Source organism: Haemaphysalis longicornis, unplaced genomic scaffold (assembly GCF_048455015.1).
Source record: "Haemaphysalis longicornis isolate Haplotype H1 unplaced genomic scaffold, Haemaphysalis longicornis Haplotype H1 scaffold_1, whole genome shotgun sequence".
In the NCBI taxonomy this organism is placed as follows: domain Eukaryota; kingdom Metazoa; phylum Arthropoda; class Arachnida; order Ixodida; family Ixodidae; genus Haemaphysalis; species Haemaphysalis longicornis.
In genome coordinates, this window is record NW_027526203.1 from 44954923 (window position 1) to 44972426 (window position 17504).

Sequence of the window (17504 nt, forward strand, 5' to 3'; positions counted from 1 at the left end):
CCTTGTGTCTTGTTTAAGAGGATGGAAGGAAAGTATGTTTACTCTATCAACACATACCAATTTTGCAATACACACACACCAGTATTGCTTTCTCTTAAAGTAAAGTTGGCTTTTTCTAATGCAAAGCACAAGTTCAAAACTGAAAAGTCATGCCAATGACTCAAAGGATGTATTGACATTTGAAATGGCACTTCCACAGTTCAATCAAAATGTTTGTTTTGAATTCGGAATAGAATACCATGCCACATAAAACTGACCAGAAAAAAAAAAGTAAGGCCCTGGGATTTGAATCTGCAACATTGATGGAATGCGTGCGACACTTGAGACCACTGCGCCATGGCTACAGAGGAGGGCCGTTGGTCAATACAACCTTATCCTAGGTCATGGTTTCTCAAAGTGGGTTCCGCGGAACCCAGGGGTTCCGCAGCCCCCTCCTCAGGGTTCCGCAAGCCACTGATAAATTTTCCCTGGTTCTGCACTCGCCAAGTAACTTAGATGGCGAACCCGAGGTGCGATCGATCTAAGAACCTCCATTACTCATGCCAGAGTGTCAGTAAGTACACCTCAGTACATAACACAAAGGCGTGAGCTGTGCAATAAATCCCGCCAGCAGCTTGTAACCAGCCAGACTCTGAAAACGGGCCGCGTGGAATATCCATGTGCATTTCTCCTGTTTGGAGATAGGTGCCACTGGCGTATGCGCTCGCGTAAAGTCAACATTCACATGCAATAAATTCAAAAGCAAGCAAGCTTGCTCTCTTTTATATTTATTGCACGTGAATGCAGCGTGAACTGAATGAAAAATGGGGAGGGGGGGGGGGGGTTCCTTGGCACTTAACGGATCTTAGCAGGGTTCCCCGGGACCAACATGCTTGAGAACCCCTGTCCTAGGTGGATGCCAACCCTTCGTGTCTCGCATCAATGCTTCCTACTTGGTTTAAAGAATTCTTCGCTGGTAAGCTGAAAATTTTTTGAATAATACTTGCGCCGTAAAATTCCCCAACTGTAGCTGACACCCAGCAACTGCACTGCTACACGCAAAGAAAGCGATTACAAATGTGTGCACACATGTGGCTGCGATTTCTCACCACGGGAACCATGCTTTTTTGTTTTACTTTAAGCTAGAAATGTTGACTGATATCGATTCCATATTACCTAATTGATCTTCCATAACTCTTCTTTTGCACTTAACTGACCTTATATTCTCTACAAGCGTGCCGGTCGCACACGCTTGCAGTTTGCAGATCTATATTTTGCAATTTGCAGATCCAGGGAAATGAATTAGTCGCCAAAATGCACAGCCAAGTGCATAAGTTAAAATACAGATCTCATTAGCGTTAAGTGTTGAGTTGCATCGGCTGCTTCATAGGCCTTACTAAGTTTATTTACACTCCCGAAACTAACAAAAAAAGAGCGGTAATCATTACAGCACAAATGTTCTCAGGGCGCGCTTCTCAATCGATTCCCCACAACCTGTCGGCCGGCCAGTTTTATTCTGCATCTTCAGTCTGCGAGGCAGTCACACTACGTGGATTTTCTATCCGTTGATGTGTTTATTCCTCCGTTCGCACTGTGTGAAAACGCAAATCTGCCAACTCTGCAGTCGGCGCCTCTGTCATGTCGTCGTCGTGTAGACCTAGTCCTAGTGTGAGCGTGCCTCAACGAGAAGCGTGGTATCTTGTTAAAAGAGACACTTGGTTATAAGAGACATTTCAATGAAGAGTTTGGTTGGCTTTCCTATGTTCCCCATCTTAGCAACATTGCTTACAAGAGACCTTGGTTACAGCTGGGTCCCTTGAGTGTCTCTTGTAACGAGGTTTTACTGTATAGACGGAGACGACAGCGTGTAAGCGTGCTGCAAGAAGCGCTAATTAACCAAATGCATACCTGCCAGGTTTGCCGGGAGGGCATTAAGGAGATCTGACCGGGGGGGGGAGGGGGGGGGTAGCAGCACGGCAAGCAACAACAGAATGAGTAACTTTACACACTTTTTATTTACTTACAACATAGCAGGAAATGAACTCTTTCTTTGTCCAAACTACCAACAAGCTACACCACTTCAATGTTCGACGTGGCTGACGGCGCCCTTCTCAGGAAGTCCTAGAAATAATACTGCAAACGCAATACAAAACAGCAGGAACTGAACTGTTTTGTTCTGTCGTCTAAACTAACAACAAGCTACACCACTGAAGACTGGCTAAATCTGCAGAACGGCCATCCAGAACGGCCATACTCGTGCGTAAATGAAAGCGGCGACGGCGCTGCGTTTCTATCAACAGTAAACTAACAATGGGACGAACAGGTTCGCCGTCTGCGCATGGCCGACTATGCTTTTTAAGCACTTCACTGATAACGATGCCAATTGGTGTCGGGTTGAATTGTCAGGTGTACGTCCGGCGCATTGTGGCCACACTGGGAAAAAGATTTGGCCGAAGACGGGTGCGTTTTCGGGAGATTTTTGTTTCAGTCATACAATCGTACAAAACCATGAAAATTCGGGAGTCTTCCGGAAAATTCAGGAAACCTGGCAGGTATGCAAATGTGCACCTCACTAATTAACCAAATCTGCTAATTAATGTGCTAATTTAAAAATGTGCTAATTAACCAAATCGGCAACCCACCGATGCTGAGCAAACAACGCTTCGCTTCGCCGGAAGTTCGAGAAAAAAGCCGTTCAATAGCAGGATCTCTGCTGCGTGACGCACATGGGAGAATCGATGGCGTAGATGCGATTAAATGATGGTGTCACAAAACGCGCAGGAAAGGGTGGGAAAGTGGTGAAAAACTTAGCAACTAAAGTGTGCACTTTGTGCTGCACGTAACACTTGGCACAGATGACCTTGAGCAGCCAACCTAACGACTGCACATGTCCACTTAGTGTGCTCAAAACACCTTTCAGAGCCCCTTTAATCCCCACTGGGATGCCTTCCACCTGAACGTGGTCCCTAACCCATGATGCTCGTTTCCTACCCCTCTGCTGACTCCCGCCATCCCTGGTTCTTTTGGTAAGCTGTTCAGCTGGTTCGCAGTTACTGCCCCATTAGTCCTACTGGGAGTACAAACTGGCTGTACGCGTTTCTTTTTCAGAGCCACTGCCGGGAGTTACGCACTGGTTACACTACACTTTTCTTTCTAGTGACAGAGGTAGCCAAGTGAGCATAGTTTGAGTGTGTTAGCCAAGTGCACTCTGCCCGTACTAATTCCATGGCTGACTGCATTCCCATGGTGACAATCAGCACTAGAATTACAGTCACTGGGCCCACTTCCTCCTGTATTTTATTACCTAGGCTGAAGGGCTGCTTCGGTGCAGGCTGTGGACATTGCTTATAATTTATTTATATTTGCCTTAATTTTCAAGGGACACTGTAGTGAATTTGTCAATTTTCTGTTTTAGTTTGCATTGCATGGGCACACTTTTTATCATAAATAAATAAACACACTTTTTATCGTTTATCCAGTCGGTAAAGCAGTATTTAATTTATGAAGCCTGGAAGAAGAAAAATACCATGCAATATTTGCGGCAGCCACAACAACTGCAGTGACGCGTATTCGAGTTGTGATGTGATTGGACGATGTCCAAGGTTAAATTCAAACCAGTTTCGGTTTCAGTGCTGTGCAACATGCTTGGCATCGGACGTTATCATTGGTTGGGCATTCTCGATATCTCAGGAATCGGCATACACACACTTCTGCCATGTTGTCAGCTGTAGAATGCACCAAATAAGCATGCCGGCATGCTTACATGCTTAGAATCGTAATGTTCACTAGCTGAGGTGTACACAGTGGCTAAACGCCCTCTCCACATCATCGTAGACACTCAAATGCGAGGCACTTTGCTCCCACCTTTGGAGCTCCCCTGGCTCGTTACTCTGTCATATGAGGCGTGCTTGCACCAAGTCGAGGGTCGGCCAATTTGGCACTATGTGCGCAAGCAGTCGGTGCTTATGTGAACACCACACCAACGAGAACTCGCCAGTGCCTCAATGTCAGTCTGCATGCATTCTGCGAACTTACTCGTGGAGCAATGAAGGTTGCAGTAGAAAACGGTGAATTCACCATACAAAACATTACCTAAGTACAAAAAGATCAACTAAAAAAAAAAAAAAAGAAGCTGAAGTGGGGTTTTCAACTTACTCATTTTGAAACACAGGACCCAGTGCTTCGGACTACTCGGCCATAGCCACAGCACTACCAGGGATGGAAATATAAAGGATATATCGTATAGCCTGTTTATTTATTTTTTAGTTTCAGCCTTCCCAGCAGCTTCGATGACTATTTCTCGAATAACGCTTGTGCAGTAAGCGTCCTCCAAATTATCATGACTATCTTATCTCTAGCTGCTGCATTCTTATGCAGGAAAAGCGATCGCATATGTGTGGTTGTGCTGCTGACCACCATGCTAGTTCACCCTGCTCAAGAAGTGCTTCCTGTACTTTACACTTTACAACAAGTTTCAGATGATTTTGATTTCTTAGCACCTATATTAACTTCACTGACTCTTCTAAGTCTTCAATTGGCCTCATATTTTTCTACTAGCGCACAAGTCAGCTAAACGTTGTATGTGTGCTGGTGTGCAGCTACTTCGACTTCATAGACTTTAATAAGCCTGATATAGTCTACAAACCAACAAACTAAAGGCACAATCTTTCCGGCACAAATCGCGCTGTGGCTTAGTTTTACTAAGGGAATGAATTGTGATGACCCTCCAGTGGCCGGCCCACTGACTCTGTTGGAGGGTTGGTGAGCTGCGCAGTAGCACAGTCAAGCCAAGTCTGCTCGAGTGAGCGTCATACGAAATGTCATACGAAATCGGCAAAGAGGATGCAGAGAGCATGACAGCAATTTGTAATTGATTTTTCTACTAAATAAAGTTGCATAAACGCACCGAGAGTAATTGAAACACGGTCTAGAACAGCCTTTCAATAAAGTTTTTTCTACCAGAGTATCACAAGGTACAAACTGCAATACCTTTAAACAAACCATTTTTAAAATCTTAGGCTCTATGCATAGATAGCGTGGAGCTTCATTGAAAATATCGAATTGAAAAACTAAGCTATTGTAAGGTATTTTTATTATCATGTGAATGCCTAAATTATTATTTTTGTAATCCCAGACTCGGCCTTTAAGCACAAGTGTAGAGCCAAGGCAAAGCTTGCGCAAAGCGACGTGACAGTTAACGCAGCCCCCCTCCCCAGCCCTCCCATTTCAATTCCCACAGTGCACATTCACTACAATCTCAGAGTAATATCTGGATCCGGATGGATCCCGTGCTTTTTGGAGAACACAACACAAGAACTTTTTCCTAGGTTGAGTTTAAAACCATTCTTGTCTGCCCAGCTGGCAAGTTTTTTAACACCAAGCTGGACCTGACGTCGTAATTTGAGTAACATTGGTATGTATAGGTATACCTCCCTTTCGGCACTAAATTTCACTTCAGATAGATGAACCATTGCAATATTACTAGCTTGCAATAATAGCCCGTCCCGCAATCGGACACTGCTTGAACATTTCAATGTAGCCTGCCCCGCCACTTCTGCATGTCGATTGTCCCATTCCCGCCGCTCGCAAGACAGCAATAACTGAGCGTTTTATAATACCCCGATGAGTCCAAAATTTCACTTCAAGCACGCATTGTGCCTCACACTCAGGGCCGAAACACAGTGAATTCGCGGGCACCACGTTGTTTTAGATGAACTCCGTCTTTTGAGTCACACAACTTTCCGCAACAGATCAGACGATTGAATGTAGACCCAGCCACCCCCATACCACAACCACGGTAGAAATCAACAAACAGCACTCTGCCTCAATCACGAGCAACTGCTTCGCCAGGCGGCCATATTTTCAAATCTTCACCACACAAAGATGGCGGCGCCCACTAACGTCGTTCCAGAGATACGGCGCTCCAAAAATTGTCGTTTTTTCATCTATTTGCACAAGTAGTTTGTCGCCTCAGTACATACTTTTTCTACATGGCTTTGCAATGTTTTTCGATGGGAAAACTTTGAAAACGCACAGAATATAACATGTGCAAACCGACATTGTGACTTTCAAAAGAACTATCTTGGGGGCAATGTGGGTTTTTTTATTGAATGATCAATCAATTAAACCTTTACAAACAGCAGCATTTCGGGAAAATTATGTCGTCAGTAAGCATTTTTCTCCACTAAAACTGAAGAAGAGTTAAAAGCCTCAGCTGTGGGACTGCTTTGGAGCAGTTTGGCGCAATTTGTCGGACTGCTTTGGAGCAGTTTGGCGCAATTTGTAGGACTGTTTTGGAGCAGTTTGGCGCAATTTTTGCAATTTTCAAGCTTTTGGAGCAGCCTGGCGCAGGAAAACCAATTTGTATCAAAACTGCGCAATAAGCGCAGCTGTCTCACCCCTGATAATGGCCGAGCTTTGCTCAATTTCGGTTTCAAAATCTTCACTTTTTGATGGTCGCTTGCGATGCGGATACCCGTACGTATTTCAGCTGCCATATTTTGGATCTTGCAGTATTTTTTGGCAGACTATATGGAAATAACGTGTTCAAGAGGTCGAAATTTTCAGTGCAGTTGACCTTTAAGCGGCTGAAGTACACTAATATATTAATCAACTGAAATCAGTAAAATGCAACTACCACTTAAATGGAACAAGTGCTTTGCAGTTGGTTGGTTTTGTATTAAGGCAATGTACAAAAATTTTGCTGATCAAAACTCGAATTTTCCAACCACTGCATAAACAAAACTGGAAACAGATTTCAATTTGCAATAGTTGGGCAACTGCAGCACCATCATGGTGCGCATCGCTCCTAGCTTCAGTCTTTGCCCGTTTGCTGTATCGTTGCACACTTCGCCCACTGTGCCCACATCTCGTGCTTGTTGCAATCATGGTGTGCTTTCAGCAGTGTTTAGCTAGGATAAAGGCTTAAGAGTATTTGTTAAAGCCCAGAGGCAAGTGACTCTGATCCTCTGGTGACATCTGTGCAGGCAGAACCAGCAGACTAAATGCTGAAGGAGGAGGAGGAGGTTTCAAACCATTTCTTTACAGCCAGTAGAAGTATTAGGGGTGTGCGAATACTGAATAGTAACTTTTGAATTGAATAATGAATGAAATATCCAATATCAATTTCTTTTTACAGGCTTTGATTTTCATAGGTTTTTGTGCAAAAGCCGAAGCTACTTCGCATGTTTGGGAGACATTATGCTCTTTTTCAACCCGGAGAACTCACTTCTGTACTCGCATTCGCAGTAGTCCAGTCGCCGAACCACTATGAGGTGGTACTTCAGGAAGCCGCAGCGGGCACGATACGCTTTCGAGAGAGATAAAAAAAAAAGTGGGGGGGCGGAGACTTGCACTGGAGTTGCTGCACTGCAATCACAGGCAACAACTAGTACACTCGCCTCGTAATTCAGGAGCGAGCACTTTGCAGGTATGAACAATCAGACTTGAAAACACGGCACAACCACAATCATCGACAATGATGAGGCACTTCTTCGGAAGCACATGAGTAGCGTGAAGCGTAACGATAAGTTGCGAGAGGAACGCTCACACTACACTTGCCGTGCACGAGCCTGCACTATCCCGTGGTTTATTAAAAAAAAATTAACATACACCAACTGCATTGATAAAAGCCAGAACCGCTTTTGAATTTAAATTATTGGAGGTGCTGTCATAATGGCGGCGATCTTTACTGGAAGCTGCCCTGACATGTAAACATCCGGTCACAGAATTCGAAACGGCAGCCACAGACGATGGTGACGGCACAAAAGGAAGATCTTATCAACGCAATCGCAGATTACTCCGTGCAGCAGGATAAAATTTATGGCCTCTGCAAGGCGCGGTCATCCAAAGCGCGATTTGCATGAAGCTTGCCGAGCAGGTGGTGTAGCAGCAGTGCGTTACCAAACCTCAACATCTCTCACTTCGCCAAAGCCGGGCACATTCGGAAACTCCACTCAACTATTTGAAAAATGGAATAGTAGATATTCGATTCGTGAATGAAATTATTCACAGAGGTACTTTTCAATTCATATTTGCACACTCGAGTATTTGCACACCCCTAAAAAATAAAGCTGTGAGAGCAAAAATGATAAGTATAGTCATTTCTCACTATCCAGAATACAGTCAAACCAGGTTATATCAAACTCACAAAAGAACACCCATTAGTTCGATACAGGGGATAATTTGATATAGGCTAGCTAAAGAATTAGACGTTGTGAAAGCGTATACCATTCATAAAATCATTATTTATGAAACTGCCTTACTTTCGCACGAACTACTAGTCCTACATCGTCTTCTGCTTGAACAACTTCGCTGCCCGCGACAGTACGCACTTCTCCACATTGTCTAAAGAGTCGAAGCAGCTGAAGCCACAACCTTTCACATTTGCGAAGAAGCACCAGACTGGTGCGGGTGCACAAATCAGCTAGGAGGCTGTGGGCTAAGTATTGCCGTTGCCATCCTTGTAGCACTCGCTTTCACTTGCCCTTGATACAATGCCAGCGACTTGGTGCAATGCCGGGCTGTATTCTAATCTACAATATTCTAATCTACCTGTCTCATGAATTATACTATGGTTTTTATTTTTCAAGGCATCTTTTCCGCCTCATGTTTATTTACTGTTGGAACCATATGTACAGTCTGTTAAAGGAAAACGGTGAGCGCGTGAATGCTGCGCTCCGCGAAGCGCCGGCTCCGAGAAGTGGCAAGAATTGGAGACAGCCGGCACATGCGCACTGACCGCATGAGGCGGGAGAAGCCTCTCTGTCGTCTGCTACGGAACTCCGCTGCGCCGCTCTGCTTGCAATAGCTGGGGAATTTCGCACTCGAAGGATCTGAGCGTCATGGCGAAGCGCCGTAGCAGACGACAGAGAGGCTTCTCCCGCCTCATGCGGTCAGTGCGCATGTGCCGGCTGTCTCCAATTCTTGCCACTTCTCAGAGCCGGCCGCGGAGCGCAGCATCCACGCGCTCGCCGTTTCCATTTAACAGTGGACCCTGCAATGTAAGCCCTGCAACCTTACAAATGTGCACACAACCTTTCCATTACCGTAAAATCCACACTTTTATGTTGCCACCTTCCCTCCCGAGCCCAGTAACGCTCCCACATTATTAAAAGCATGCCCCACCCCCCCATTGCATTGAGTCTCCCTCTCGCTTATACACAAACCAGGGGGATCATCCACAGAGGGCCACCGCAACAGGTTTTCCAAAATCTGAAATGCTTTCGCAGCATAGTCAAACAGCACGTCATCACTTGAGATTAGGGGGCCACGAAGTGCCCCAGCCAGATACTACTGATCTCCTCCTAACAGATAACTTAGAAACTCGATAAAAATTTCTCTGCTTCTTCGTGGCACACACAATGCTTGCCACCTTGAGCGGCCATGGGCTGGCTTCCCCTCAGCTGCATCCATGAACGCAGTGAACAACACAGGACTGCGATGAGTGAATGCTCAGTACCGCAGTGTGCTGGCCAGAATGGTAGCTTCCCCAGTGCTTACTCGAGTGCAAGAAGGCGTGCACGCACTCAGTGCAACAGCTGCAGGGCTTACTGGAAATGCTCACGCGGCCCGTGTGTCGTCTGCTCTCCATCAGAGATGCTATGGGGTTTTGTGCCCTGCACAGTTCGTAGGGGTGAGACAGCTGAATCTGATTTGGGAGCAGTTTTTGGAGCAGCGAAATCTCGATTTTGGAGCAGAAAAACTACATTTATTATGTCCCCTTAGGAGCCTAAAAAATCAAATTTTTGGCAACTCACGGGCGAAAAGTGCCCTTTTTAATCGGTTTTGAACTTACATAACACTGAAACAGCCTTTCAATATAGTTTTTTTCTACCAGTGTATCACAAGGTGCGAGCTGCACTACCTTTTTACTATAAACTAAACTACCTTTTACTATACTATTAAAGCGATATTTAAATTCTTAGGCTCTATGCATAGACAGCGTGGAGTTTCATTGAAAATATCGAATTGAAAAACTAAGCAATCGTAAGGCTTAGTCATATCATGTGAATGCCGAATGCTAAGGCTTATCATGTGAATGCCAAAATTGTTATTTTTGTAATCCCAGACTAGTCTTTACGTACAACTGTAGAGCCACGGCAAAAGTTGCGCAAAGCAAGGTCACAGTCGTCGCACCCCACCAGCCCTCCCGGGTTTTTTATGGCCCTATCAATCAATTAAACCTTTACAAACAGCTTCACCTTGGTGGTGTTGAAAAATTATGCTCTCAGTAAGCATTTTTCCTCCCTGAAACTGACGGGAGCATTAAATTCCTTGGCTCTCAGACTGTTTTGGAGCAGTTTGGCACAATTTTTGCCATTTTCTAGCTTTTGGAGCAGCGGAAACCAAATTTGTATCAAATCTGCACAATATGCGCAGCTGCCTCACCCCTGAGCTCGCTACTGGCCCTCGTGCACTTTCAGTTCATCCCACAAGGCCTGGTAAAGCAACAGGTCTTTGAAACTGATCTCCTCTTTGGGATAAAACCAATCAGCTTCCTGCTGTGCCTTCGCATAAAAGCCGTGGTTTCGGTACGGCTGCTTGGTGTCTCCCCTTCCACGAAAGGCTCAAGGGATGATTATGTTTTAAAGTGAAACCTCCGCCAAAGACAACTGACCACAAGGCCCTTTTCCTAGGGAAAAAAAAATTTTTTTTTCTTAGAAAATGGTCTGTACCAACCTAATATGGCAGATCAATGTCTGGGGTGCCCTCAGGCTTCACACATGAAATGAAGCCTGGCACACATTGCATGCTCCCAACGGTTAGTCCACAGGTGAAGTCTCTCAGATATAAAGGCATGAATACTCTGATCAGGCATCATCGGAGAAGTTGTTAGGTCAGAGAGTTCACATGAATTCCCGCCATAGTTACCAAGTGTCTTTAGGCTTTGAACCTTTTAGTGCGTCAGCCTCTAAAACCCTGCCATCTATGGTCTCTAGGACAGCCACAAAAAGTCCTTCCACTGCCACAAAGCACAAAGTAGTCCATTGCATTAGTGATTTGATTGCAGATGTGTAGAGCACAACGTCAGCACTCTGTACTTACACCACGTAGTAACAGAGCTTGCAGACACACGCTTGTACACAGACTGCGCCTCACCTGGAAATAGGTGAGCGAGAGCTCCTCGAGCAGTGGCAGTTTTTCCAGTACAGATGACATGGCTGGCGCAAAGTCCAGCGTTACGCCAGCGTATGAGAAGGCAACGATGAGGGTTGTCAGGTTGGTGAAGTTGGCGATGACAGGCACCACATCCGGGCCCTGCAGAACCAACTGCGGGGACCATGCAGGGCAAGCATTACATGCGGGCTTGGACAGCACAGCATGTCAAATTACAGCTCACAACTGATTTCCAAGACCTTTGCTTTGAATATTGATGCTGAACAAATTCAAGTCTGGAAACGCATAAACTTGCTGTTTGACAGTTGTGTTAGAAGTGACAACACCCATAGAGCATGTGGCAGATGGCAGTGCTGGGACCGCCTGTTGCGTCCGTACCGTGAGATTATTCTGCGAAATCTGACCTGAGAACCATCCCTTGCAAATGTCGTGCTTAGGGTGGCGGCCGAGCTTTAACCCTATTTGTGGCAGAAAAACGTGCAGCATGTGCCCATTGCAACGAACCCTCTTAATCCGGAAGAAAATACCGCTGTATCCAAAGAATGCAGCATCCGAACAGGGGAGGGAAGGGGGGGGGGGGGGGTAGGGTACTTCGACCAGTTTTGCATATACCTGCTACAGGCGACTTGTTCTTTCCACACACCTGCAGCACATCTGCACAGCGTTCATGTGGGGGAAAAGAATCGTCTAACACTGTTTTTGAAGCTTAGTACCAGCACTTGGAAAAGGCCTAGCACACTAAACTGAGCAAATAAAGTAACAATGTAACTAGAAGCAATTACTAAGCAGCTATAAAAATCAGTTATGGCCTGCAGAATTTGCCAGGCTCTTTTCAAACACTTCATGACGAGGCAGGTTTAGCAGCAACTGTTTGTGAAACAATTCAGATCGCTGCCCATGGCATTTCCCCAAGGCAGCTTCCGCATTTTTATTGATCTTAGTCAGTAAAACAGGTGATATTAAATAATGTGATAAAGGACTGCTGTGAAAGCGAAAGTTAGACCAGTCGGCCTCTATATGGACAGCAGCAGATTGTGCACCATGAATTGGAGCTATCTCCCTGCTTGAGGCATTTCTTACCTTCTTCAGTGAACGGAATGAAGACGATGCATGCGTGGGAATAATAAATGCCAGACTTCACTAAATACGAGTTCGTTATTTAAAAATAAACTGTGACGAGGGAAACCTCAACCTCCGAGTGTGCCACTTTGCGTATTCGAAAGCACTGTTCTTCAGTCTCACAGGAGTCGCGTTTTTCGGCAGCGTCATCAAGCAGACCATCTGCTTAGACAGGCCCATTTCCAGCAATGCCGACCTGTTTTTCGCCATATCCGACAGCGTTAATTTTGCTTGGTTTATCCGACAGTGAAATCAGCTACTCTGCCACTGGTCGCACAAAAAAAAGAGGGGGGGAGGGGGGGGGGGGGGGGGGGCATCGGCTTTGGCTTGGCTGTACCAACACCCATTCTATGCCGACAATGTTGCCAGACATAGTAGTTTCCTTGCCAAAATAAACAAAGCAAAAACATACTGAGTGTAGACACCGCGAAAGTGCACTATTAACATTCAGTCAAAACAATTTTCATCCAAAATTTAGTCTGTTGTAGCCGATAGTCTGCTACAGCCAAGTCCGTTATGAGCAGAGTGGATTCCACCTAAAATGCATGAGTACCAAACAAGCCAACAGAATTGCTCTGTTGTAAACATAAGTCCGTTATTGTGAGATCCGAGGTAACGAGCATATACTGTATATATGCCTCACTTGAGTGTGCACATGTGCTAAAAGAACTAGAAAAGAAAAAGAGTGTCACATTTACAATCGCGAAATGTAGCTTTTGTCCACTGTCTCGAAGTGTTATGCATCATCGAGCTTTCCATAATTATTGAGGTGGTAGTCACATAGCACGTTTTTGTCACGACAAACAGAGCTACATAGTATGCTTTTATTTATTGCTGCAGCTATGGTGAAGCAAAAGTCACTGCCATCTGAAACTTCAATTATACGCTGCTTCCTTATGCAAGTTCTCAGCTAAGATAAGACTGCTACATATGCCGCGCACTGCTTACCAAATTGTAATCATCAACTAAACCTCTCGTCTGCTCTGCAAAATTACTCGAAATAAAATTAGCATCACCTAGTAAAGCAACACTGGCCTAACTTGCATGTAATTTATCTTCAAGTTCAATACAGCAGAATTGCCTCGAATACCCATACGTGTTAGCATATTTAAAGCATTGCTTCTCTTGAAAAATTGAAGAAAACCAAATTAAGTGGAACCCCGATTTCAATTCCCCCGGTTTTTTGACTGGCTTTTTACCACGAATCGCTGTGGTCCCAGCAAGCTCCATATAGAAACAATGCATTAAAAACCTCGATTATACAACACTCGGGTGCACGCAGTCCGCTTCATACGACGGACACTGGCGGGGATAAATTGGCGTTTTTCCTACCTTTTACACCGCTTCGCCGCCTCGTCTCGACCTGTCTGTCTTAAATTTCTTGAAGGGACACTGAAGTGGATTTTTCAAGCTCCCGTTTTTGCTTGCACTGCATAGACTGGCTCAAATTAATACACTTTTCGTCCTTTATCCGGTTGATAAGTCGGTAATTATTATATAAAGCCCGAAAAAAGAAAAACTACCATGCACGGTCTGCAGCAGCCGCATCAACTAAAGGCTGTGACGTCAGGACGAGGGGCACCATGATTGGACGATGCCCACGGTTAGCAACCAAACAAGTTTAGGTTTCGGTTCTGTAAAAGAACATGCTTGACATCCAACGTTATCGTTGGATGGGCATTCTCAATATCTTAATAATCGCCATACTGCGCTTCTGCCATGTTGTTGGCTGTAAAATGCCTAGGATAAGCCTCCCAGGACGGCTTGGAACCGTAGCCATCACTAGCCAAGGCCTACGCAGTGGATGAATGCCCTCCACGTCACCGCAGACGCTCAAATGCCATGCGCTTTTCCCCGATATTTGGAGCTTGCGTCACTCATGCCTGTATCAAAAAAGCATGTTCGCACCAGCCCAAGGGTCTGCTGATTCTGGCCTGTGCCCACTGCCCCCAAGCAGTCGGTGCTTATGGCAACAGCACGCCAACGAGAACTCGCTAGCACGTCAGTGTCAGCCCTCATTCACACAGCCGTCCCCTTCTCCGTCACGGCACCGTCACGTAAAGAAACCGCGACGAAGACGTAAACGAAGTAGCGTTCGCACTGGAGCTCTCTGTCAGAGTACAGGGTCGTCTGCCTAGTGATCAGTTTAGCCTATAATTGAATGTGCTTAATCTGACATGAAGGACTTGAAAAATTACACACCGATCAGCTTACTGTCAGTCGTCTACAAGGTACTTACCAAGGTAATCGCTAACCGAATTTCTGCAACCTTAGATTTCAGTCAACCTAAAGAACAAGCAGGGTTTCGTAAAGGTTATTCAACAACGGACCATATTCACACGATCAATCAGGTGATAGAGAAGTGCACTGAGTATACTGAACCCCTACATATAGCTTTCATAGATCACAAGAAAGCATTTGACTCGGTCGAAACCTAAGCAGTCATTCAAGCATTACGGAACTGGGGGTAGATGAGTATTATGTAACAATACTAGAGGATATCTACAATGGGTCCACAGCTACCATAATCCTCCATAAGGACAGCAGTAAAATACCTATAAGGAAGGGTGTCAGACAAGGAGACGCAAACTCTCCAATGTTATTCACAGCATGTTTACAAGAAGTATTCAGAACGTTGGATTGGGAACAGGTGGGAGTAAGGGTTAATGGAGAATACCTCAGTAACCTCAGATTTGCTGATGACGTTGCCTTGCTAAGTAACTCGGGGGACAAATTGCAAAGCATGCTTTCCGAACTGGACGAACAGAGTAGAACCGTGGGCCTGGAAATTAATATGCAGAAAGCCAAAGTAATGATCAATAACCTCGGGACAGCACAGCGGTTTGAGATGGGTGGCGAGGCAGTGGAAGTGGTGAGCGAATATATCTACTTAAAGGCCAACTGCACTCAAATTTTTTCTTTGTCGACATAAGTAGTCTATGCTCTTAAAATCACCATGGCGAAATCCCTAGCTTGGTAATCACAGAGAGCGCTAGGTACCGCCGTTCAAAGTACCTCCGAGCAGACGACGTTTGCACCTGGCGGAGAGTCGCCGAAACAAGTTCCGAGCGGCCTGTGACGGAGGTTGGGGAACCTGTCCCGCGAAGATCGCGCTTCTCCGGCGACTCGCAGGGCGCTCCGTCGGGCGCAGGGATGCGTTCGCCCGGGGTTTCTCTGCTATACCAACGCACTGTACCGCCGTCGCCATCACATGTTTAAACTAAATGCATAGGCAGTAATATCCGCCATTTTATTCAATGAAAAAAAAAAGAGATTAGAAGCCTTCAAACTTTCACGCGCTTGCGAACGTCTTGGTGTCAGAAAAACTCTTTTGACTTGACAATATTAATTTTAGTAAAAAAAAAAAAAGAAGCTCGAAATGAGCACTTGCCTTACATTTGTCATTCCTATTGCATTTATAACACAGAAAAACAAAAGATATTTTATAAGTTCTTGACCACTCGCACTTCCGCGTCCGATATTGGCCATATTTGGGCTGGCACAAGTCACCTCCATCCTTTAGACCTTTCCAAAAGTTTGACGACCTAAATAGAGTTGTGCACGCGGCTATAAACAATTGTGCGACTTTTGCCTCACTCGCTAAGTGAACCACTTAATATCAGCCTTTCTGGTAGTAACAAATACATCCGCACAAATATCGGCTGTCGTCTTTGCGAAGCGCGAAAACTAACGAAACTGCTCCTCTCCTAAATAATAGACTAGATTTTTGTTCAATTCCCGAGTGAAGCGTTAGATTTAGTTTATTTGAAAGTAAAATGTTTTCACCAGCACCTGTCTCTGTGGTTAAAGTATAACACAGCGGTAGATAGGAAATGTTTTCGTGTTTTAGTGCATCATTTGGCTGTGGAAGTAGCTTATAGTTTCAGACCACTTTTATAATTCGATTCTCGTTGTGCAGCACGGCGAAAAATACTGGGCCGATATTCACGAAACTGTTTGTACGTAATGTATATATAGTAGAAATAGTGATTGATCGCCGCCCGCGTGCGGTTTGTTCCCTTCAAAGGGAGCGACGTGATAGCCAAGGCGTTGGCTATAACGGAAGCTGCTTTTCGAAATCGTACGGGCAAGTAGCTTTGTAAATCAGGGTCCGCTCTTTTACTTGCAATGCCAAAAACTGCTGCTCGGGCAGTTAATATGATGTAAAAAAAATTACTGTCGGGTGGTCTACTTCATCTCGACTGATAGCAACGGGATGCCGGAATAGCGCCTAACTCCATTATCATGGGCATACGTTAGTGGAAGTTCTTTGGTGGAAATAACAGAGCGAAACGCGGCGCTACCAAGCGCATTTGAAGGCGGCTCTCAGCGGCCGCCGGTCCTGGCGCGGCCGCTTCCGTTCCGCCACGTACGTCACGTCCGGTCGCCGGTAATGGCCGCCTTTTCTATTCAGTTTCGGTTCCGAAAACGTCAATGTCACGAGACGTTTGTATCGCGCGCGTTGATGTTTGAAGCGCAGTATTTTGCATTTCGCACCCTTTTTATATGTACTATTTGATGACATTATTTTTACGTTCTCGAAAATTTGGGTGCAGTTGGCCTTTAAGCCAAGTTGTGACCCCGGATCCCAACCATGAGGCAGAGATAATTAGAAGGATCAGAATGGGGTGCCGTCCATACGGTAGACATTCTCAGATAATGAATGGCAGCCGACCACTGTCCCTGAAGAAGAAAGTGTATGACAGCTGCATCTTACCGGTACTCACCTACGGGGCAGAAACTTGGAGGCTCACTAAGAGGGTTCAACTTAAATTGAGAACGACTGAGCGGGCAATGGAGCGGAAAATGATAGGCATTAAGGGACAAGAAGAGAGCAGAGTGGGTCAGGGAACAAACTGGTAGAAATTAAGAAGAAGAAATTGACGTGGGCAGGGCATGTAATGCGAAGGCAAGATAACCGCTGGTCATTAAGGGTAGCAGAGTAGATCCCTAGAGAAGGCAAGTGTTGCAGGGGTGGCAGAAAGTTAGATGGGCAGATGAGATCAAGAAGTTTGCGGGGATAAATTGGTCGCAGTTAGCACAGGACCGGGGTTATTGGAGATTAATGGGAGAGGCCTTTGCCCTGCAGTGGGTGTAGATAGGCTGGTGATGAATCTGAAAAGTAAAGAAATTGGCTTGTGCTGACAATTCACTACATTTAGCCGTAAAAAATTGTTTTCTGATTAGCTGGTTTACCCAAGGCATGGTTCCGTCGCGTTGACGGGACGGAAACGTAGAGCTAGGCCTCCCATTACCGTCGCACCGTTTTCGGCGATAAATCGCCCGAA

At 45.5% G+C, this 17504-nt stretch overlaps 1 protein-coding gene across 1 annotated transcript in view; it reads right to left on the minus strand.

Moving 5' to 3' along the window:
- LOC144176090 (uncharacterized) overlaps window positions 1-17504 on the minus strand; it is a 69781-nt gene that overhangs the window by 12101 nt on the left and 40176 nt on the right. The window contains exon 5 of the mRNA XM_077705195.1: window positions 11080-11250. Within this exon, the coding sequence (XP_077561321.1) occupies window positions 11080-11250 (171 nt within the window). The remainder of the gene's footprint in view (window positions 1-11079; window positions 11251-17504) is intronic.